The sequence below is a fragment of the Cannabis sativa genome, chromosome 6 (assembly GCF_029168945.1).
Source record: "Cannabis sativa cultivar Pink pepper isolate KNU-18-1 chromosome 6, ASM2916894v1, whole genome shotgun sequence".
Classification (NCBI taxonomy): Eukaryota; Viridiplantae; Streptophyta; class Magnoliopsida; order Rosales; family Cannabaceae; genus Cannabis; species Cannabis sativa.
In genome coordinates this window covers 8,886,736-8,912,437 of record NC_083606.1, presented here as the reverse complement: position 1 = coordinate 8,912,437, position 25,702 = coordinate 8,886,736, and the positions used below count along the sequence as shown (strand labels likewise).

The 25,702-nt window shown below is 32.1% G+C and overlaps 2 protein-coding genes and 2 non-coding genes across 5 annotated transcripts in view; 1 reads left to right on the top strand and 3 right to left on the bottom strand.

Annotated features, from left to right (window-relative positions):
• The window catches only part of LOC115725129 (uncharacterized), a 54,148-nt gene extending 29,227 nt beyond the window's left edge, over positions 1–24,921 (bottom strand). Inside the window, exons 1-2 of the mRNA XM_030654560.2 lie at positions 24,884–24,921; positions 24,739–24,813 (exon numbers count right to left, since the gene is read on the bottom strand). The gene's annotated coding sequence lies outside the window, so the exon portion shown is untranslated. The remainder of the gene's footprint in view (positions 1–24,738; positions 24,814–24,883) is intronic.
• On the bottom strand, positions 14,221–14,293 carry TRNAR-ACG (transfer RNA arginine (anticodon ACG)). The gene has a single exon. It is a non-coding gene; the product is annotated as a tRNA-Arg (tRNA).
• Positions 14,884–14,956, top strand: TRNAR-ACG (transfer RNA arginine (anticodon ACG)). The gene has a single exon. It is a non-coding gene; the product is annotated as a tRNA-Arg (tRNA).
• Positions 19,538–25,052, bottom strand: LOC115725130 (large ribosomal subunit protein uL11m). 2 transcript variants are annotated; one of them, XM_030654564.2, is made up of 3 exons: positions 24,884–25,052; positions 24,739–24,813; positions 19,538–20,397 (listed from the first exon to the last, which is right to left on the bottom strand). In XM_030654564.2, the coding sequence occupies exon 3, from the start codon at positions 20,308–20,310 to the stop codon at positions 19,837–19,839; it is 474 nt and encodes a 157-aa protein (XP_030510424.1). In that variant the 5' UTR covers positions 20,311–20,397; positions 24,739–24,813; positions 24,884–25,052; the 3' UTR covers positions 19,538–19,836. The 2 variants fall into 2 exon arrangements, with proteins under 2 accessions (XP_030510424.1, XP_030510423.1); XM_030654563.2 differs by having other exon boundaries at positions 19,538–20,367; positions 24,884–24,949.
• Positions 25,053–25,702: the final 650 nt, after the last annotated feature.

The following is a 25,702-nucleotide window of genomic DNA, read 5'->3' as shown; positions in this document are numbered from 1 at the left end:
GATTAAGCGATTTGTTATAACCTCTCACTATTGATTCCATGTGAATCATGCATGCCAAAATATAGTGTTCACTTTGTGACCACTTTTCTCCTTAAGTACTTAAGCTTGGAAAATTCAATCATAAAAGATTAATTTTCACACAACTCAAATTCTCAATAATTTTGATACCAAGCATATCAAAATTAAACACTAATTTAGACACTAAATATGTCTAAATTTTCTCATATTAGAGTATACACCCCCACACTTTCACATTTCATTATCAAGAAAATATCTTGATTTTAAAATATAGAAGACCACTTTGTCTCTATAATTTTTCTTAAATTTAATTTCCTTCTTGAAATTATTTTTACCAAAAATTTGACACCAAATATGTCAATATTTTCACTTATGCACATAGCCAAACTTGATTTAGAATCTAAATTCAAAATCAAATAAATTAATCAATAATGTCTCAATACATTTTGATTAAATTTGTGGCTCACCCCCACATTTTTACCATAAAGTGTATATAAAATATCACTTTTGTGTATTTTCCTCTTGAAATGACTTTTTAAGGCCACTTTAAAAATACCATTTGACATTTTTAGTTTTCTCAACAAAACTAAAATATTAAACTCACATTACTACTCATAAAATAATGTGATTATTTTTACTCATAATTTTAAGGTTATCTCCTTATTGAGATTAGCCCAAAATTATACCAAAGTTAACAAAATTCTTATCAATTTTGTTCACAACTTTGATCATTTAAGATTCAAAATTGCTTCTCCAATTTTGTTATCTTTTTGAATCCACATTGATTCATTTACTTTTGAGTCCAAAATTGCTCTTCCAATTTATGGCTCATTTCACAAGTTTGGATTCACTTTTAATCCATTTGTTCTTGCTTATGACAATGCAAGTCCAATAAAAGTGTAACTCTCATAGTCCACTTTTTCTTATCTCAAATGTGAGATGCCTATCTCTTATAACCCAATAAAAGATGTAACTTCTCAAAAGTCATCTTTTATTATCTCATAAAGTGAGATGTTCACTACCAAATTGAAAAAAAAAAATTAAAATATTCTTTATTCACAAAGTAGATGATAATAATTTCCACATCAATAGCAATAAACAATATTATATTATTACTATCAACATTATTATCATACTATATAACTCATACATTAATATAATATGTATGTTACTAATCAACATCTTATATGTAACATACACATGAGATCAATATTAAATTCACAATATATATGTTACATATCTCATATATATATATAACATATATACTATAATATACATATATATATATCATATACACATAATATATACATTAATTACACAACTATATATGTTACATACCTCACACATATATAACATATATATACACATTAATATACATGATATATATTATATACACATATATAACATATATTATATATGCATGTCTCACATAAATACATAGAAGTAATTATTTCTACATATTAAATCTCATAATATATATATATATTATGTCATATCTCATCATATATGTAATACACATAACTCATATACATGTTATATATTATATATCTCATATATATACACATACAAACATGTAATAAATTCAAATATCATATTATATATCACTATATATTATATGATATAAACTCATAATCACATATATGTCACATATATATAACTCATATATATATATATATTATATATATTACTATCATATAAAATAGTAAATCACATAATATACACCACCATGCTCACCCATGAATGGTTTTCACATAAAATCTCTTATCCTTGTATTCTCACAATCTTGATTTATCTCCTCTTCCATTGAAAAGGAATAAGCTTTTGATTGTTAGAGATTTTATTATAATGAAAGAAAATCAACATATTACAACTCTATTGTAATACAATACAAGGACCAACAAAGAGATTAAATAAATGTTACAACAACATAATATACAACATATATACACTATATATATTATATATAAGAAATATAGAAGAAGATAAGAACACATGTGTAACGTTACCGCTTCAAGCCTCCATTGGGTCCTTACACCCACGGAATGAATGGCTCTTATACACGAGTACGTCACTCTGGCTGCTTCCTGGATTGATGACTGGCCCTACAGACCAACACGAGTGTTTTCAGCGTGCTTTGTCCTCACTCGCACGCTTCCTGGGAAAACTTCCCAGGAGGTCACCCATCCTAAAATTGCTCCCAAGTCAAGCACGCTTAACTGTGGAGTTCTTTCGAGATGGGCTACCGAAAAACAAGATGCACCTTGTTGACATAGGTAGTACCAATCAATCCATTTAAGCCCTCTTCAACTGTATAGTCCCATACCTACACAGTCTCAGAATCATCCCACTTGACCTTCCCCAGGCGGTGTGGGATTGCACAGCTTACCCGGTGTTTCCCCTTACGGATCACGGGACTACTGACTGTCACAATCACCCCCCCTTACAGGGTCCGACGTCCTCGTCGACCACACTTCCGGCTGGGTCAAGGCTCTGATACCATTTTGTAACGTTACCGCTTCAAGCCTCCATTGGGTCCTTACACCCACGGAATGAATGGCTCTTATACACGAGTACGTCACTCTGGCTGCTTCCTGGATTGATGACTGGCCCTACAGACCAACACGAGTGTTTTCAGCGTGCTTTGTCCTCACTCGCACGCTTCCTGGGAAAACTTCCCAAGAGGTCACCCATCCTAAAATTGCTCCCAAGTCAAGCACGCTTAACTGTGGAGTTCTTTCGAGATGGGCTACCGAAAAACAAGATGCACCTTGTTGACATAGGTAGTACCAATCAATCCATTTAAGCCCTCTTCAACTGTATAGTCCCATACCTACACAGTCTCAGAATCATCCCACTTGACCTTCCCCAGGCGGTGTGGGATTGCACAGCTTACCCGGTGTTTCCCCTTACGGATCACGGGACTACTGACTGTCACAACATGTAATATAATATATGTATATATATAACAACAGAATAATATATATACACTCACTCACCACCTTGAGTGTAGATTAGTAGGGATCACCATGACTTGAACAAGGTATTACACCTTTGTCCAAAAGCTTATTTCCCCATATCTCTAAGCACTAAGGGAACTCTCTAGGAAATAGCTTTGAGAATTATCAAGCCTTTTAGGGTTTTCTAGCAAAGTGCTTTCTTGATAGAAAACTTCTTCTCCAAAATGAGCACCTTAGACCTCTTTATATAGTGTTTAGGATATCATCACCATTTGAAATTCAAACTCATAACCCCATAGATGTTATGGACTCAAATGTAACTCCTACACACACCATAACTCCTATAGCATTAAGAATTTCAAATTAAGATGTGTAACATCTTTTTACACTCTTAATGTTGGTGATGATGGTGGAGGTTACTCATAGTAACAAGTAACTCCCAAATGTTACAAAAAGATGACAACTAATATACATTGTCATATGTTACATATTATTAGTTTATTACACATATTTAATCTATATATTATATTATTATAAATAATATAACAATCCCCCACTAGATTAAATATTATCTCTTTAGTAACAAACTTGTAACTTTTGTAACATTTATTTAATCAATCAAAAATATTATATCAAAATATAACACTATCCGCACCATATCCGATCCCGATATAGATATATATAATATTTTTTGCTTTTTTTTCAAACTTTGACACATATTTAGTTTTTATTTTCTATTAGGTTATGCTTTTTTTTTAAGAAGGTTTATTTTTTATCTTCTATGAATTATGAATGCATAATAAATATTTGTGAGAATATTAGTTTAACTTATTTTTTTCAATTATTTTAAATTAATTTGTTTTTTCATTTTACTTTAATGGATACCCGATGGGTTCCCCATAACCGATGGGTATTCCCCTACCCCGAATCCGTAAGTTATTAGACGGGGATGGGGCGGGGATGGGGGTATAAATATGTAACGGGGATGGGGTTGGGGATTGCATTCCCCGTACATTAACCAACCAATTTCCATCTCTAATCATACCTATTTTTCAAAAAAAATCTAAATAACTTATTGTGACATAAACAAAATTCAAATAGTCCATTCAATATATGTGATGTGTGTTTCTTTTCATATACATGTGAAACAAGTTATTTAAATTTTGTTTATATGTGAGGTGTGTTTCTAAATAATTTTTGAATAAATTATTTAAAAATTTTGGTCCGATGAAAAAAAAATAAGATTAGTGTTTTTATAACCACTTTAAAGTTGTACTTTCTCTAGTTTTCTTAGAATATGATTTGTTGTAAATTCAGCAACAATAATAACACGATTTAACACTAACACCTGCACTAAAACTATTAACAAGAACAGAAATAAACAAGAAAACATAATACAAGAAAACATAATTGAATCAAGAGAGAATGCAACAAGGATTATCCTAGTTCCGGTCCTAGAGATCAAATTGATTCTTGGTCATACTCCAACTGAGAAACACCATCAATGCTTTCATTAATATGGAGAATAAGAAAGTTTGTACAATCACCAATACTAGAGCAAACAATGCTCTTCTTCACTCGAAAAACACACCAGAGAAATAGTCTCAGTTTCTCAACTCCTACCCGAGTACACCCTTAGTTCTTGATCCCTTCAAGAACGTACATGATTTTACAGCTTAGAAAACTAAGCAATTAACCTCTAAACTCTCTCCTAATTCTCTGATTCAGAAGTGAAAAGAATATCCTATATATAGGTACAACTTACCGCTAGAAACTAGGTGCAAAACTAGCACCAACTATAACATTACTGAAAGTTAGTTGAGTTAGTTAAGAGTAGGTAAGTTAGTTTTAGTTTAGTTTAGAGGATCAAATACAAATACCACAAGTTTACTTGTCTTTAGAATAAAAAGTTTTTTTATTATTTAGAAGAGATCCATTTTCCTTTTTTATTTTGGTGCCTCTTAATTTTCTAATAAAGTGGACCCTATAAAAAATGTGCTCTAATTATAATATACTCTGATAAATTGATAAAAAAATTTGATGGTACTATATAAGAAAAAAAGTCTGCATATCGAAAATAATAGAAAGAAAATTAGTGGTGGTCTTACACGAAAAAATTAGAGTAAATATTATTTTGGACCATGTACTTTGTAAAAGTTATTAATTAGACCCTTTATTTTTTTTAAATGATAAAATAGACCTTATATTTTCTAAAATAGTAAAAATAGGACCCTGAGCTCAATTTTCAACAATTTTATTTTTTAATAGAACCAACTTTAAGATAATTTCTAACACGAACAGATATAGAAAATGTAACCAGTTTTATCATAACATCTCTAGATCAAATTATTATTAAGTTTTATTTTGACAAAAAATCAATTCATGGTCCTATTTGTACAATTTTAAAAAATATAGGGTCTATTTTGTCATTTAATAAAACAGAAAGTTCAATTTGTAACATTTACAAAATACAAGATCTAAAATGATTTTTACCCAAAAAAAAAAGGCTAATTAGGATTTTTGCCCCCTGAACTTTGACATGTACCAAATCATGCCCCCTGAACTTTTAAGGTCATTAAAAATGCCCCCTGAACTATTAATTGAGATTGTTGGATTTAAGGACTTTTGTCTAATTTCATTCAATTTTACTATTTCAGTGATTGTTTATGTAATAAACTATGCTCCTCAGACTTTGATATCTACCGAATCATGTCCTTCGAACTTTTACACGTACTAAATTATGGTCCCTGAACTTTCATCCATGTTAGACTTTTTTATTAAAATTGGAAAAAAGTCATTAAATCTAACAATCTCAATAGTTCAGAGACGCATTTTAAACGACCCTAAAAGTTTAGAGGGCAAAAATCATAATTAACCAAAAAAAAACCAACTACTCTAGAAGTATAGAACTACCCAAAAGAAATATTGGCTTTAATTTAGGAGGTATTTGCGAGATAACACACTCCCTTCCCTCGTTAGCATGATTGAGATGTTTTAATTTTAATTTTTTTTTTTTTTAAAAAAAAGGAAAGAAATAGTACTGTATTGTAATTGTAGTGAACTTTGATAAGTTCTCAAGAAATATATAATGTTTTACTATGGTTAAAAAAAAAAAATTAAATGTTGCACTTTCTTTTTAGGGTGTTTTTTCAGTTTTAATAAAAAAAATAACAATATTACAAAAATACTTTCAGTTGGCCAAATAAACAAATATACAACCCAAATAAAAAAAATTACACAAATACCACTTACACACACCTTCAACCTAGGATCCATGCTTCCTGTGCAACTATCGCGCAACTACGCAGCAATCCCACGCAACAAAAACAAAAATTCAACCAGAAAGATAACCACCATTAATTTCGACGACTTAACCTGAGAAGACGACCATAATCAATCAAAATAGAGGCTGTTTTGAATTTATAAAAAAAAAGTGTAGAAAAACTACTACGAAACTAAAATTCAACCGAAAATCCAATTTAATTTGCATAAAACTAATGTCTCCTAACTTCAATTTTTAGTTCCATGAAAGGCAGATATAAAAAAGTTGAACTGGAGTTCTCAAACAATCTAACTCAAGTATAATAATAAAAAAAATTACATCAATACTATAGTATAAAATGTTTATCCTGGTGTATTTTTGTTGTTTTCTAAATTTCTAATGGTGAATTTGTTCATATTAAATCATAAAGAGACATGTAGATAGAGTTACGTACGTGGAAACACTGTTATGATTTTTAATATTTCACAAAAGTTGCATTACAGTTATATTACAGTTGCATAAATATTTTGCTAACAGTTATTTCGTCTAATTGAAACCTTCGTCTGATGCCACTTTCGGCCAACCACCCAACAACTACCTTGAAATTTTTGTCTGATTGAAACTTTCGTCGATTCAACCTTCGGTCAACCACCTAGCAACCACCCTGCAACCATCGTCTGATTGAAACTTTTGTCTGATACAACTACCGCGCAACCACGCAATAACTACCCTGTAACTATCGTCTGATTATGTAAGCGATAATGTAAGTGGTATTTTTGTAATTAAAATCACATAAAAAGTATAAATCTTATTTTTACTTTATAAAAATATTTTTATAAATAAAGTATCAATTTATATTTATAATAAGTACCCTTATAACAGAGAATAAAACATTCAAATATAACAAAATTTTTTTTCCAGCAAAATATTGTACAATGATTTTGTTTACTTAATATATTACTATTTATTTACGTAGTAGATGATGTGGCTAAGGCACATGACCCAAGAACTGGTATATAGAAAGTGATTTCTTCTGTTATTTTCTGTGTAATGCATGCACTGATACAATATCTATTTTTTCTTGTCCCAAAAGACAAAAAAAAAACAAATATGTAATAATAATAAATGGAAGAAGTTCTATGTGTCGGTGGGACATTGGATTTGTAATTATTTTGTCGCCATGTAATGCACACATTTGGATTGGACCACTCCTTTTTTTTTCCTGAGAAAACATCGAACTTCATTAAAAAGCATCAGATATTATTAGGCCCAATATTATTATTATTAAGCATTAATAAAGTTCTGTTTATTTCTTTTTCTGATATTAATTCATTCTTCCATTGTTTTTTTAAAATTGTAATGTTTCAAAATGAGATGTAATTAAATAAATATATATACCTACGTTACGTCGAAGAAGAGTGAAGAGCTTTGAAATGGCAGCAAGAACTGGTACATACCAGATGGTACAAACCAGTAGAAAAACAGAGAAAGAGAACAGAGAAAAAAAAATGTTGCCAAGAAAAGCTTAACCCAAAATGGTTAGCTCAGTCCATTTTATTTATAGAGAATTGTACAGAAAACAAACTCAAGAAATCAACAAAACCGTTACAACTGCTTTTAACTAACTAACTACCAACATATAAAACCGTATTAACTAACTAAGTGGTTAATAGGTTTACATCCCCCCTCAAACGAAACTTAGAGGTAGCTAAGTGAAGTTTGTTCTTTAAGTACAAAAATCTTTCTGTAGACAAAGGTTTTGTAAGAACATCAGCAGTTTGATCTACAGAAGGGACAAAACGGACTGAAAGTTGCTGAGCAATGATTTGATCTCGAACAAAGTGAAGATCGATTTCGATGTGTTTGCTTCGGGCATGAAACACAGGATTGGCAGCAAGGGATATTGCACTTTGATTATCAACCCACAAAATAGGAGGCTGAATACTTGAGACTTGCAACTCAGACAACAAAGATGTAATCCATTTGAGTTCAGCAGCAGCATTTGCTAAAGCTCTGAACTCACTTTCGGTTGATGAACGTGCAACGACCTGCTGCTTTTTGGCGGACCAAGACACCAAATTTTTGCCCAGAAACATTGCATAGCCCCCCGTGGATCTCCGATCATCAAGGCAACTAGCCCAATCAGCATCATTATATCCATGAAGTTGCATTATATCGGACGGGGAAAGCCATAAACCATCATTGATTGTTCCTTTGAGATAGCGGAGAAGGCGTTTACATGCCTCCCAATGTTTAACCGTGGGAGCTTGAATAAACTGGCTAAGTTTATTGATGATAAAGGCTACGTCAGGGCGTGTGAGACTAAGATATTGTAAGGCACCCAAGGTGCTGCGGTAAAGAGTAATGTCCTCCATAGGTTCTCCATCACAAAGACTAAGTTTAGTAGTTGAGCTTGTTGGATTAGGACAAGACTTTGCACCTTCCATATGAAGACGAGTGAGAATGTCGGTGATGTACTTGCTTTGAGTAAGATACATACCAGTAGCGTCACGATAAATTTCTATCCCAAGAAAATAATGAAGAGGGCCCATATCTTTTAAGGAGAATTCTCTGTTAAGATCAGATATGAGTTTGGAAATCAATGATGAATTAGGACCGGTAATCAATATGTCATCCACATAGACCAAGAGATATACAAGAGAGTTGCCCGATCCATGTATAAACAGACTATTATCAGATCGAGAAGCAGTGAATCCCCACTGAAATAAAGCGCTTTTGAGTCGACCATTCCATGCCCGAGGGGCTTGTTTTAAACCATATAGGGCTTTGTGTAGGAGACACACATGAGTGGGATGAGTAGGATCAACAAAGCCTTGAGGTTGTTTCATGAACACGGTTTCTTCAAGATTGCCTTAAAGAAAAGCATTGCTTACATCAAGTTGTTTCACTGACCAATTGGATGAGACAGCAATGCTTAATACAATTCGAACAGTAGTAGGCTTCACAACCGGACTAAAAGTGTCTTGGTAGTCAATGCCCGGAGTTTGGAGATACCCTTTGGCAACTAGGCGTGATTTGTACTTGTCTAAAGAACCATCAGCATTTAGTTTTATTCGGTGAACCCATTTGTTATCAATAATATGCATTGATGGATCATATGGAACCAATGTCCACGTGCCTTGTCTTTTGAGGGCTTGAAATTCTGAGGTCATTGCAGCATTCCACTTGGGATTATTAAGAGCTTCCTTTATATTTCTTGGTTCAGTTGGAAGGAGAGACTCGGGTAAAGGGTGTCTAGTGGCAAGATAGGCTTTGGGTTTTCGGATGCCACTCTTTGATCTAGTTTGCATTGGGTGAGTATTGGACTGTGTAGTTGGGGCAGTGGCTACAGGTGTGGGACAATTATTGTGGCTTATGGGGTTATCATTTTGGTGAGGAGGCTGATGTATAGTCGGGTCAGGTGGAAATTGGGAGGGAACAATGGCTGTTAATTGATTAATATTGGTGGTGGATAGAGGGTCATGGGAAATTGGAGGTGGCATGCATGCAACATTTGGGGAAGCCTCAGAAGACAATATACCAACAGCAGCACCAGATGGTGCATTAATATTAGCACCAGATGGTGCATTAAATGTTGTATGAAGATCAGCAGCAGATGGTGCATTAATATTAGCACCACATGTTGCATAGTTTGCACCAGATGTAATAGGGACAGTACCAGGGACATTAACACCAGATGTTGCATAAATAGGAGCACCAGATGTTGCATTATTTGGACAGCCCGATGGTAATACACAAGAAGCAACATCATTAGGATTGTGAAATTGAACACCAGAAACTGTTGAATTAAAAACAGGAGGTGTAATTGGTGTAGAATGTACCTGTGGTGGTGCTTCAGAAGTTAATGTTGTGTTAATGAATGCACCAGGGAAGAAATCTTCATTAAAAACAACATTACGAGCTATGTAAATCCTTCCTTCTGGTGCTTGACAAATATAGCCTTTGTGATGAGATGAATAGCCCAAGAAAAGACATTGTTGGGATCGAAATTCCAACTTGTGTTTATTGTATGGCCTCAAATGTGGGAAGCAAGCACATCCAAATGGTTTGAGGAGAGAATAATCAGGCTTGTTGTGAAATAGAACCTCAAGAGGAGATGACCAATTGAGAACTCTTGTTGGTAATCTATTTATTGTGAAAACAGCACAACTAAAAGCATGCCACCAATATGACATTCCTAATCCAGCTTTTGCCAAAAGAGTGAGACCAGTTTCATTAATATGTCTATGTTTCCTCTCTGCCCTCCCATTTTGTTCATGAGTATGGGGACAGGGATGTTGAAAATGTATCCCTTGGTCTTCAAGAAATCGTTAAAAGGTCTATATTCCCCTCCCCAGTCAGCTTGGACAGATTTGATAGGTAAATTGAATTGTTTTTCCACTAATGCCTTCCATTTGAGAAAAACCTCAAAAGCTTGTGATCTTAGGGTTAGGGGAAAGATCCAAGTGTACCTGCTATAGTCATCAAGGAAATGAACATAGTATTTATACCCATCAATGGAGAGATCATGGGAAGGACCCCAAAGATCAGTGTGGATGAGTGCGAGAGGTTGAGTGGCTCTACTTTGTGAAATAGGAAATGGGAGAGTATGACTTTTACCTAACTGACAAGAATGGCAAAATTTTAAATCTTTCAATGTGCCAGTGTGTGGTAAGTGGGGTAATAGACGGCTTAAGGTTTGAGCATTGGGGTGCCCAAGCTTGCAATGCCGATTGTTCACATCTTTATTGAGAGATGAATGAAAAATAGCATGGTTACAACCATCTGTAGTATGAGAAAAAGAACAATTTTTATTGCTTGTTGTAGAATTACAAGAACTGACACTATGGTCAGTATTACAAGAGTTGGGAATGGACTCATTAGACATATCAGAAGCCATATATGCAAGATTGCATTGCAATACAGATTTGGAGATGGAAGAACCTTCTCCTAGTAAGTAAAGACCATCTTTAAGCCGCCCCCTCAGTAGAACTTGGCCAGTGTTCTTGTCCTTGACAAAACAAGAATTTTTATGAAATTCAAGAAAAACATGATTGTCATTAGTCAATTGAGAAACACTTATCAAACTTTTTGTAATAGAGGGAACAGTGAGGACAGAATTGAGACTAAGACATTTATGAGAGGAAGAAGGTAAAGAAGTAGAGCCAATATGGGAAATAGCTAATTTCTTACCATTACCGACAGCCAATGTGTCATTTCCATTGTAGACTATAGCATTGTCAAGATTGTCATTGGTGTTGGTGACATGATTTGTGGCTCCAGTGTCAATAAACCACCCAAAATCATCACCAAAATCAGGGACAACTTGAGGAGAGTAGTTGGTGGGATCTTGGTCAATGTCCATTTTAGCAAGGTAAGCCCGAGGGTTGGTGGGGTTGGGTTTGGGGGTGACCCAATTTTTGTCGAATCGATAGTGACATACAGCCGCTGTATGGCCACTTTTGAGACACAATTGACAAATCAGCCTAGTATTGGTGTTGAATCCCCTTCCATAACCTCTGATATGAGTCCGAGAGGGATGTTCTTGAGTGGAATTTCGAACACCCTGCTGAAATGGGCGAGGCTGGCCATTTCTTTGTGTTCCATATGCAATGTTAGCCTGCATCTTTAAGTTCAGATCAGTAAGGGAGTTATGATGGTCAAGCCGACTCTCATGAGCCATGAGAAGAGCCTGCACTTCTTCAAGGGTCAGATCATCACTTCTAGATGTAATACCCGATACAACTGAGTCATACTCAGGACCCAACCCATTTAGCAATTGAAGAATTAAATCTTGGTCAGAGATTGTGGAACCAGCAGTAACAATGGAGTCAGAGATAGATTGAACTTTATCGATATAGTCAGAAATTGATAAAGAACCCTTACGAATATGAGAAAATTGGCCTTTGAGCTGAAGTAATCGGGCGCGAGAGTGGCTAGTGAAGCGTTGTTCAAGAGCTCGCCATAACTGAGCGGAGGTATTGTATGTAGCAACAGCAGCAAGAATCCCTTCTGTCATGGAGGATCGAAGCCAAGAAAGTAGCAATTGGTCACGTTTCTTCCATTGAAGATATTGGGGATTTGGAGCTCCATTAACAAGATGTGTTGGAGGGGGAACACCGGTGAACAGAATATCCTCAAGATCATGGCCGATTACGGTTGGAACAACCTGTGATTTCCATGCCAGGAAATTCGTGCGATCCAAGCGCACAGTGAGAGAGGCAGAGAGAGAATGGGCAAATGGATTCCACGACGGATGATGGAGCGGAGTAGCAGCAGCGGTAGTAGCATGAACAGGATCATGTTGAGCAGCAGTGGAGGAGGTGTTATCATGGGAAGCCATGGGAGACAGTGGTCAAGGGCGATTGATACCATGAAGAGCTTTGAAATGGCAGCAAGAACTGGTACATACCAGATGGTACAAACCAGTAGAAAAACAGAGAAAGAGAACAGAGAAAAAAAAATGTTGCCAAGAAAAGCTTAACCCAAAATGGTTAGCTCAGTCCATTTTATTTATAGAGAATTGTACAGAAAACAAACTCAAGAAATCAACAAAACCGTTACAACTGCTTTTAACTAACTAACTACCAACATATAAAACCGTATTAACTAACTAAGTGGTTAATAGGTTTACAAAGAGTTTCTTGATTGCTTGATCTGAATTTCTTCACGAAAAGAGCCTATAAAATCTTGGGTTCTCTACTCAAGATTGGTAGCCCAAAAGATGTTTCAGGGGTGTGGTTCATTCTAGGCCGTATTTAGTTCAAAGTGGTCAATTTTAATCTTGGGTTTACTCTTGATTTTATAATAAATCAGTTGTAGTAGACAAATGTTTTGGAGTTTAGTTGTTTAATTAAGTCATAGCTTGCAGTTTCATAGTAGCAAGTTTGATTTTTGTTGAGTATTCTTAATCTATGATGAGTCACAGAAGATTCAACAGCTTCAATCTTCTGATACACTAGCATTGGAAAATAAAGATGCTGACAATGATGATTCTTTGCTGTTTAACATGAACACAAGCGTTTTGTAAGGTACTCGTTTAAAGCTATTTCTATGCACTAGTTTATTTGGATTTGGTTGATTGTATGCATTTCTTTCTTCATATATGAATGATGAATCACTGACCTACAGTGGTTCATTCATATTGTAAAACACTCAGAAAACACAAGAAACAAATTACATAATGCACTACCAATTTCTAACAACAGCCACCCAAATCCTGATCTTCCCTGATAACTTTATATTTTCTCTGTTTGATTTACACAACATGATGGATTATTGTTGGTTTTGTTTTGTTCGTTGCATACCATTAAACATCATTGTATTACTATTATTTTGAAAAGTTATTATTCAGAAGATACCCTTTGAGAATAGCTGAATTTTGTAGGTGTTAGGATAGACCTGACTACACTCTGTCTATTATATTATTTTATATCAAGCATAAAAGTGTATGGTTAATAAACTTGATGAGCAATTTCGTATTCGATTGGAAACTCAATATGTGAAAATAATGCTCGTCGGGAAAAACTAAAACAGGCCTATCTTTGAAAACAGTTAGACAGGAAACTGAAAGCTGCATCAATCCAATCCAATTCTGAGAAAACATGATATATGGTTTAGGAATTAACCAGGGTTATGTATTGGATTTAGATTATTTTGTCTATGAAATTTAATGTAGGGAAAAAGCTAAATGGGGGGAGTGATTGGAGTATGGAAACTCATCACTTGGAATGGAGGTAGGAATTCAACAATTTAAAAAAAAAATAATAAATTAAATTGATCAAGTAGATTTGTTAGACTGTTATTGTACTTATTATTATTTTAAAAAAAAAACAAATAAAATTAAGAATGTGTGCATTGTTGGATTATGGGAACAATGCATGAACACATGAGATTAATATAAGATTTAATTAAAATAATAAATTATTATTACTATTATTTTTCAAAAGTAAAAAAAAAAATAAAATGAAAATTAATAGAATTCGACTCTGCTGGGGATCGAACCCAGAATCTCTGGTTCCGTAGACCAGCGCCTTATCCATTGGGCCACAGAGTCATTTGATGTTTTGTAATGCAAACATATCAATTAATACTGTTGATTATTATATTAATTTGTTTCATTTCTTCAAAATATGTTACCAATTATTTAAATGTGTATTTAGTAATACATAGTAGAGTTTCCTCCATTCTAATCTATATTATTTTGTTTATCATCAAATTCGTACAAAGTGTAGATTTAATATTTTAGATCCAATCAACAAAAATATGGATTGAATTAGTTATTTTGGAATTGTTACCCTTTAATATTTATTAAAAAAATTATTCTCACATAAATAACAACAAAATAAAATAAATTATTATTGTTATATACCTCCAACAACAAATTAAATAAATAAAACAAAAAATAACAAATGTAAAGGAAGAAAAAAATTGAATGTATAAAAAATGTTTAATTATATTGGATTGGATTGATTATTTTATGATCAACTCTAATAAATGATGGACAATTTAATTTTATTTTTGGAAGAAGAGTGAATGTATAATGGAATAATCATATAATATTCTTTTGAAATATAATATATTTACTTAACGAAACTACTTTGTAATAAAATTAGTTCTATTATGTTTGCATTCATAACATGAAATGACTCTGTGGCCCAATGGATAAGGCGCTGGTCTACGGAACCAGAGATTCTGGGTTCGATCCCCAGCAGAGTCGAGATTAATATGTTTTTATTTAATGTTGGATTTTAGTAAGAAAAACAAAGGTAAGGTAAATAGAAGAAAAAAAATGTGTGAAGAACAAAAAAAAACAAAAATAAATTATTTTTTCATGTTTAATATAAATATTAAATTAAATTCATTCGTAAATAAACATTACACTCTCGAGTCTCGATATTACCACAACCGATCACTTGAACCAAACTTTGACTTATCTAAAGGCTTAATAAATTCGACTTAAAGACTCTAATTATAATCAAATTTTTTAGAGTAAGCAATTGAAAATATAAGAAAAGAACATGTGAAGAACAAAAAAAAAATCATGTTTAATATAAATGTTAAATTAAATTCACTCATAAACAAACTTTACAATACTCAAGAATCACATTCTGAAATTACTACAACCGATCACTCGAATTAAGCCTTGACTCGTCTAAAGGCTCAATGGATTCGACTTAAAGACTCTAATCCAGATCGAATCATCTAGAGCAAGCAATTGAGCTCCAAGACGTAGCTCAAAAATTAAGGTGAACTTTGATAAAATTTTAGTGTTTTCTGTACCACTTTCTTTTTAGTATTTAATCATAAAACACTGTAAATTTGATTTTAGCCCTAATTAATTTATGAGAATCAAACAGTAGGATTAAGGAATAGCGGAAGCGTACCGGAGTCCATTGAATCGCTTGAAGAAGGGTATAATCTTCCAATTTTGCATCAAAACCTTTGAAACCTTATTTTCCTGATGATGGGGACCAAAACCTGTTATATTACCAACTGTTACAACCGTTGGTAATATTTATTAATTATTTCTAATTTGGCCCCTCATCAAATCAGAAACTATCTAATTGGTATCCACATATGAAAATCATAATAATTATACCCTTAAGTTATAAACTTTATTCCAAAATAGACCACATAAACTTGACTTATTTATTTGATGACCCAACACACATTTTATATATACAATTGTGACCCCAATAAATTCTAACAATCTCCCACTAGGTCACATATGTATATATATATGTGTTAACCTTATTGAGCTCATAACTTTGTCATTATAACCATAGGCATGTGCAATCTTGTCCATTAACTATATCAACATAGGATCAAATTGATTTTCGTTGTATCAATCACAACTAAACCCATCAATTGTCACATACATCAACATAGCCAAAAGACATAGATCAATCATGATAATGTGGGATGAAAATTACATGCATAGTGATCTATTCATGTCAATTTTCAATTGGTCCTACTTTACTTTATGGAGATCAAAACTTTAGCTTAAATGTACAAAGTGAAATAAACTGAATGATATAATTTCTGATTAGAAAAATATCCAAATACAGATGTTTCATGAAACAAATAAAACACACTAAGGATAATAAAGACAAACTCCCACTAAATCTAGATATCCTCATAGTCTAAAACACCCATACGAGCAGTGTGCTCATAAAAGACCTTGGGTGGCAAACCCTTAGTAAGGGGGTCTGCAATCATGAAGTTTGTACCTAAGTGTTCTATGCAAATCTGTCCACTTTGTACCCTTTCTTTTACAGCAAGGAACTTGATGTCAATGTGTTTTGACTTCGACGAGCTCCTGTTGTTGTTGGAATACAATACAGCTAACTTATTGTCACAATACAACTTAAGTGGTCTTTCAATTCCATCCACAATGCGCAGCCCAGTGACAAAGTTCTTCAGCCATATACCATGGTTGGATGCCTCATATGCAACAAATTCTGCTGCCATGGTGGATGAAGCTATGAGTGTTTGTTTTGCACTCTTCCATGATATAGCTCCACCACCTAACAGATATATGTAGCCCGAAGTAGATCTCCTACTATCTTGGCATCCCGCAAAGTTGGAGTCAGAATATCCAATGACCTCAAAGTGATCTGACCTCCTATCCTATATGTGAGCATGTACTCTCTTGTTCTCTTCAAATATCTCATAACCTTTTTGGCTGCTTTCCAGTGATCAATTCCTGGATTGCTTAAGTATCTGCCTAACATTCCAACAATGTACGCTATATCTGGACGCGTACAAACTTGAGCATACATTAGACTCCCAACAGCTGAAGCGTAGGGAATCTTTTGATTTCTTGAATTTCAAGGCTTCCTTTAGGGCATTGTTTAAGACAAAATTTGTGTCCTTTAACGACAGGGTATCGCCTAGTCTACAGTCTTGCATGCCAAACCGTTTGAGTACTACTTTAACAGTGTTAGTAGGTTTAGTTTTATAAATATTAATATAATTTATTTTAGATCGATTTAAATATATATAAATATTAATATTATTTGTTTTAGGATAATTGAACTTATACTAATTTTAAATTAATTTAAATATATATGTATAAATATTAATATATTATTTATAACATTATTATTTTTTATTGTTATTTTATGTTCAATTTTAATATTCTTAAACTTTATATTTATTTTCCTCAAATTTTTAAAACTTTAAATACAAAAAAAAAAAAACAAACTTAAAAATTAATTAGTTTCCTCTAATTTATAAAATTTTAAAAATACACATAACTAAAATAAAAACTAAAAATATAACTAAGTATACGTACAATGCACGTAACAATAACCTAGTATATATAGAGATATTAAAAAAAAAATTAGTGAGTTAGAGAGCTAAACTTACATAAGAAAAAGAAAAAAGAAAAAAAAAAAAAGAGAAGTCAACTTAAAAAAGAAATCAATAAAAAGAAAAATAAAAAGAGATATAAGAAAGAAAAAAAAAAGTTATAGAAAAATAAATAAATAAATAAGAGAAATAAAAAGTAGGAAAAGTATAAATGTAAACAATTATATTTTAAAAATATAAATATAAATATAATTGTTTTAAAAAAAAAAAATTATTATATGGTGTAAATATCATTGTATTAGCTAATCACAATTTTTTTAAGTAAAAATATAAATGGGTAATGATCCTTGTATATGTCCATTTTAGAATATTTTATTATCTCTCTTTCTCTCTTTTGTCACATAATACAATATGATCCAGGGGCGAACCGACATGTAAGCGAGACGAGGTAATTACCCTGAAAAAAAAAATTGGGACAAAAATATATATGCAATTTAATTAATTACGACATATACTTGTAATAAAAAAATGATATTTATGAACATAAATTAACTTTAGTGTAATCGATAAACTAGATTACATATAGAGTAGAGGACAATGCTTCAATTCTCATAAAAAATATTAATTTTTTTTTAAGTTTACTTTTCCCCTTACTTTACAAAAAAAAAATAAAAAAATGACACCCCCTCACTTTAAATCCTGAGTCCGCTACTAATATGACCCAAAATGTTTTGGACAACTATATGGGCAACACTCATTAAAGTTGGCATATGATATGATAGTATTAATATTTGCAAATATAAATTACACATGATCTTAATACAGTAGAGCCTCTATCTAAGAATACACTTGGGACTAAGTAAATTATATTCTAATTGGGAGGTTATAACTAAATAGAGTTACACTAGAAAAAAAAATAAAAAAACTAAAAAGTATCAATGTAACAATAATAATAATAAATAATCATTAATACTATATCATAATAAAAAAAAAATTAGAGTAAATATAATTTCATACATGTATTATAATTTAAAATAAAATTATTAATTTTACACAAATAAATTTACAAAATACATATATATATTTTATTAAGATATAATTATTCTTATATAGAGGTATACTTTGTTAATACTGGACTTAGAAAATGTATAACTAATTACAATTTAGAGGTTATTCTTATTTATAACTGGCCCAAATTGGGACTTGATTTTTTTATAACAAATTAGAGGTTATTCTTGAATAGAGTATTCTTAAATAGAGGTTCTACTGTATATATTTACGTTACAAGTCATTTTTAAGAAGTAAAATATGATGAATAGTTAAAATTAAATGCAATATAAATCTATGTGTGCATATATCAATACTAATTAGTAATAAGTAACACCAAAACCTGAAAAAAAAAATGAACATTTAAATATTACAAATGTAATAAAATGAGTACTTTCACTTTTACATGCAAATATTTCAAATTTAGAAACGCACCTAATTGTTTTGATTGGATTTTAAGAGAGTGTTCTATAAAAATAGTCTTTATAAAAAAAACTTATTAGTAAAATAATCTTTTATGGTTGCAGAAAAGATTGCAAATTACATTATATAACCATAAATAGTTGTATAAGGTAAATTAAGTGAGATTGTTTCCCATTTTAAGATCGCCTCATATTCACACAACTAGAATTGACAAATATGCTTTGAACTACATGAGAATTCTCATAACATAATGAATCATGAGAAAGCCTTTGGATTAAGAAAGATTCCTCAGCACCCAAATAGCATAATTTTGGATAACCAACCTCAAAATCTCATTATGTCCTCTCCTTTGTTTATTAATTGTAATTTTTTTAACGTTAGTAGAGCTTATAATTTTGCCGCTCATAATATAGCTAAATAGGCGTTTGCTTACCAGATGTTTGGTCTTATCATAGTAGATTCCATACGGAAAAACTTATTTAGTAATAACCATGAGGTCTAACCATATTTATCATTTATGATAAGTTCGCTTTTATTCAAAAAAAAAAAATAAATAAATAAAAATCTCATCATAGTAAACTATTGTTTGACCACTTATGTAAAACACACATTTGGCTCAAGGATAAATTTACCAAACAATCCTCTTTTGTAATTTTTTTCACTTTTCCTTTGAATCTTCTACAAAGGGATTGAAACTAAGCCTATGAAGATGTTACTTTCCTCAGCAGCAAATTCTACAAAGGGAAGAAAACAAAAGTTTATGAGGACACCTTAAAACCTACCTTGGATTCGGACAACGATTGAATCGATGATCTACTCCTCCTCCAAGTCCTTAACAACCTTGATCCCCATGGTATTTGCAGTACCAATGATGGACTTGCAAATAGACTCCAATGACATGTACTGGCAATAAGGATCGGATTGCTTCACTTTGGCGATCTCATACACGTGCTTGAGTGGCAGTGTTGATGCAATTACATGGCCTGGACGGCTGCTTCCTGATTCAATCCCAGCTGCCTTCTTAAGGTACCAAGAAACCGATGGTGATTTAACTGTGAACTCGAATGTGTTGTCTTTGAAGGCGGTGATAGTTACAGACATAGGGGTGTCTGGCTTGTACTTTTGAGTACGAGCATTGAAGTCCTTGCAGAATGCCATCAAGTTCAATCGATACTGCCCTAGTGCTGGACCAACAGGGGGTGCAGGACGAGCACCTCCTGCTGGTACAGTCAGGCGAATAGTCGCGGACACAGGGCGTCGTGTTAAGATTTCCTTCAAAGTAGCCATTGATTTTTTTGCCTCTTTCCACGCTTAGAGAATGATGACTTGTTTCGCCTCTTCTTGCTATTTATTTGATATAAAAACAGAGGTAGCCTCATTAACAAAAAACCGAAAATGACAAACAGCATAAGCTCAGGCAAACAACAAATAGCTTCAAATATCAAAATTAATATCAACGCATAAACATGACTGATTTTTTTTTTCTTAAAGAAAAGAAAAGCATGAAAGAAGAAAACCATTAAAGCAGTATAGGACATCAATTTAAATTAAGGAAAGGACAATATTTGGACCCAGAGGCCTCATATTTATGATAACACGAAATTGTAGCAAACATGACATCAGAAAACAGAGCTAATAGTAACTATAAATTCTTCAAAAAAAAATGTAACAAATCATGAATAAACACTTTAAATTTGAATAAGTCCTAAATTATCCAGAAAACTAATAGCCAGCCAATGCTTTTATCCTGATCCTGATATTAGATATCATCAATGGAATCTATTACCTAACATTGCTTAAATTATTCATACTATAGAAGAATTCAACAGGAGAGCTAATTTTCTCTCAAGTTACTTATTGTCCTTTTCATTGCATTAAAACTAGAAAAAGGGAAACAATTTACAAAAGTTCTTGATGATATAAAACAACATTAAAATTGAACTCAAGTGCTAACAACAATGCTAAAGAGATGCAAATGAACAAATCATAATTGTTATTAATTGGTAACCACAAATTATCATCATCTCTTCTCCAATGAAGAAGCATTGCATATTTTGATTCTCCAATTAAAACAGCAGATAAAATTTGAAACCAACTACAAATTATCTCTCCAATCAACAACACAACATTGTTTGTTCTATTCTATGTGACTTTTCATCAATTAGATTTTATTTAAAGACAAATTTCACAATGTCACCAAACACTTCATCATCATCATCATCATCAACACCAAACAACTTAAACACAGTAATGAAATAATAACATATACACATAGGAACAAATACCAATCTAAGAACTGTACTAATTAACAGTATAAACTAATTACGACAAAAATAAAACTATTATCAAAAAGAGAGAGAATAGGATGAATAATAACAAATTCCCATATCAATGCAAATGCAAAACAACTCTACACAGCAAAACAGAGAGAATCAAAACTTGAGAAAACTAACTCAAACAACTAGACAAAGTTCCTCTCCGATCTCCGATCTCCGATCTGTAATACTTTTCTAGGGTAACAACAGAGACAGAATCGAAGAAATGGTATTGAGATTAGGGTTTCACTTTCATCCTCCAAATATGTCATATCCACTAGCTAAAAAAGTAATGGTATACACTATTATATATATACCTCTAAACCCAATACTACTCAACATCAAAACCAAATTCCTTGCATTTAGAAAGAAAGAAAAACATAATGGGCATTTAGGAATACCCCATCTTGTACATTGCCGCTGAAAAGGTGGGTCCAATACCATAGTTCAAATCATATTCATATTTATCCGGTTATAAAAATAGTTTCCCTAAAACAGAGTGAGCTGTGATCGTAGGCAACTAGATAAAGTTCAAACTAGGCTGAAGAAAGCAAAGCAAAGCAAAAATAAAATAATATAAAAGGGACAGAGAGAAGATGGAAAGTAACCTGGAAAAGGGGATTAAGTCCAAAGTGTTGGGGACTCATGTTTTAACCAGGCCACCAGTCAAGGCTCCCCTGTGAGTTTTCTATTTTGTTTATGTAGAAATGGGCATCTATGATTCTGTGATAGAAACCATCTAATTCTTAATACCCCCTTTTTTTTTCTTTTTTATGTTTGAAATTTCTAGTAGCTATTATGAACTTTAGGATCAAATGATTAACTAGTTTTTCTTTCTTCTGTTAGAATGTGTTGCAGATTATTGTTCACCCAATATACATATATATATAAATATATATATTTTATACTAAGAAATCTGAAACAGCAAATATAAGATAGTGAAATCCAATAAAAACAAACTCCATCCAATCCAATCCGCATGACAGTTTAAATCCAATCCAATCCGCTTTTTTTTAATGTTAAATTATTTAATATTTCATTAAATTGCAAAAAAAAAAAAAATACACACACAACAATAGTAGCACAACCAGAATTTAACAAACACTAGAAACAAAATTAAGAAAAAAAAACTATTGTTTCTTAATCTTCAACTCCAGCAACACATTACACTAACAATAAAAAAAACAAGCATCTTTCATATTCCAAATCCAACAACTGAACAACCCACAATAAAAAACACAAACAGTAAGAATAAGAACTAACTAAAAACATGTTATTATTATCCCCCCCAAAAAAATACATGTTCCAAATCCATTTCAAAAAGAAAAATGTTCCAAATCCAAATCCAATGCCCAATGTTTCAACTCCAATGCTCCATAGATTTTCTCACATATAAACAAATTAGGATTACACGCCCTTTTTGCCTAAAGCTTATATTAATATTAACTTATTTGACACATATAAAACAACAAAGTTGACACAAAACTTGTAACAATCTAAACAAGCTAGGGGTTGGGAAGGGAGATTAAAGTTAGATAAGCATTGAATGGGGAATATTCCAATAAAAAACCCACATCTCTAATGCAGCACATAGATTAAGATCACTCAACAAAAATCAAACTTGCTACTATGAAACTGCAAGCTATGACTTTAAACAACTAAACTCCAAAACATTTGTCTACAACTGATTTGCTATAAAATCAAGAGTAAACCCAAGATTGAAATTGACGACTTTGAACTAAATACGGCCTAGAATGAACCTCCCGTAACCACACCCCTGAAACATCTTTTGGGCTACCAAACTTGAGTAGAGAACCCAAGATTTTATAGGCTCTTTTCGTGATGAAATTAAGAGGAATATCTGTTCCAATTAATTAAGATTTTATATCTTAGTACTAAAATATTTGGATGAAAGTGAACCTTGAATTTGAACATAAGATCAAGCAATCAAGAAACTCTTCTTCGACGTAGGTGTATATATTTATTTAATTACATCTCATTTTGAAACATTACAATTAAAAAACAATGGAAGCATGAATATCAGAAAAAAGAAATAAACAGCACTTTATTAATGCTTAATAATAATAATAATAATATCGGGCCTAACTTCAATACCTTCAGGGGCCGTTTGGTATGTAGGTTTCATTTCATGGGAATAGGTTTAACATTACTGAGAGAGTGATGAAGGGAATTATAAACCTAAGAAAGCAACATTACTGTGTTTGATTATGTGAAGTAATATTATGATGATGCCTAGGAATATGAAAATTACTTTGTTTGGTTGACATAGGAATGAAATGTGACAATTTTTACAATAATGATTATTTTTTTTAAAAAAAAATACTAATAATTTCATATTTTTTTTTCTTTTTAAATGTTGAAAATAATATTTATTTATTATTTTTCATATAATTTTTTAAAAAAAATTAACAATAATAAATAATTATAAAAAGTAAAATATACATATATAGGAATGTCAATCGGACCGAGTCGAGCTCAACCCGGCATTGACCCGGCCCGACACGATATCTCTTTTACCATTCCTATATATATACTTGTCACAACAAATAATTGCAAATTTGATAATAATTTTTCAAGAATCAATAATTTAAATAACAATAAAAGCTTTTAACACACAATAGTATAATAGTATAATCCTATATATATACTTGTATCAAATGGGTTTGTATACAGCTCAGTTTTTTTATATCACTGTTTTTAAAGTTAAACCCCATGAAACACTCCAAACATGGAGATCTGATCAGTGACACAATAAGCGGACATTTATAAATAATACAGATGTATTGACAGTATATAACTGCCTCCATTCATAAGGACTTCAAACACAATTGGCATTCCCCACCACCCAAAAAGAACTAAAACACAATTGCCTCAATTCATAAGGACTTCATAATTCGATTAAATTTTCAATGTTAAGAAATTCAGGATACAAAATAGAGAGCATCACCTAAGGCAAATCACTTCAATTACAAAAAATTCAGAAACTTTTCAAACATGGAATCTAATAAAATCAAAATTTTTAAGAAGACCCATTCACTTATACATTGAATTTCACACAAACAATCTAATGCATTGTGATATGATTAATAGGTGCAAAGAACAGTTCCAAATTAAATATTTATCTATATCTATGAAAGAATGACAAAAGCAAATCACAGAAAAAAGTTTTATTGAACTAAAGTTGAAATTGAAGCTGAAGAGGAAAAGTATTACCTTAGCTAATTGGAATCGGAATCGGGTTTCATTCATAATATCTTATTATACAATACAGAAATTAACCATAGCAATCACAACCAGAAGAAGTAACACTAAGCAAATAACAATACATACACATAAACGTATCACAACCAGAAAATGAGAGAGAGAGAGAGAGAGATACCTGGTTCAGTGAAGTGAAGAGGAAGGGAACAAGTGGAGAACGGCTAGGGCTTCACCAAGCTAGGTTTTGATTTTCCTAGTAAATAAAACACGTCATTTTCAGAGAGAAAACTGTGTACCAAACAGCCCCTATAAGGAAACGTTACCAGAGAGTGGCCGAGAATGTTGCTGCTCTGAGGCTGAGAAAGGCCGTGGCCGGTGCAGGTGGAAGGAGGGTTGCCGTCCCCGTCGCCAAGAGAGAAGGTATGAGGTGTGAGTCTGAGAGTGGTGAGTTCCAGAAAATTTTGGTTTAGGTTTGAGTTTAGTGGAGAGAACAGAACGGCTGTAGGAGAAGATAAATTATAGGGTGATTCTACAATGCACCCCCTTAAAAGGGATGTATTGGTGCACCCTTAACTTGTTTCCGCATTTAGAAAGAAATTTTAGTCTAATTTTTTTTCATATTGTACGTTATAACTATTTAAGATGTCCTACAAAATTTCGAAAAATTTGGAATAATTTACAATATAGAAAACAATGTTCAAACAGTCTATTTTACACGCGTATAAAATAAAATAGTCACGCGTACAACACACTGTTTGAACATAATTTTCGACATGTTAAACTTTTTCAAATTTCTTAAAATTATAATGTACATGATCATGAGAAAAAATTTGACTAAAAAATTATTTCGGATGCTAAAACAGATAGGGGTGCATCAATATATCCATTTTAAGGGTGTGCATTGTAGAATTTTCCTAAATTATATTTAGTTTTCTCTTTTTTTTGTTAATATTACTCTAGAATAATATAATATGATTATAGGGTGATTCTGCACCCCCTTAAAATAGATGTATTGATGCACCCTTAACTTGTTTCAGCATCTAGAAGAATTTTTTAATCTAATTTTTTTTCATATTCATGTACGTTATATCTATTTAAGATATCTTACAAAATTTTGAAAAATTCGGAATAGTTTACAATAT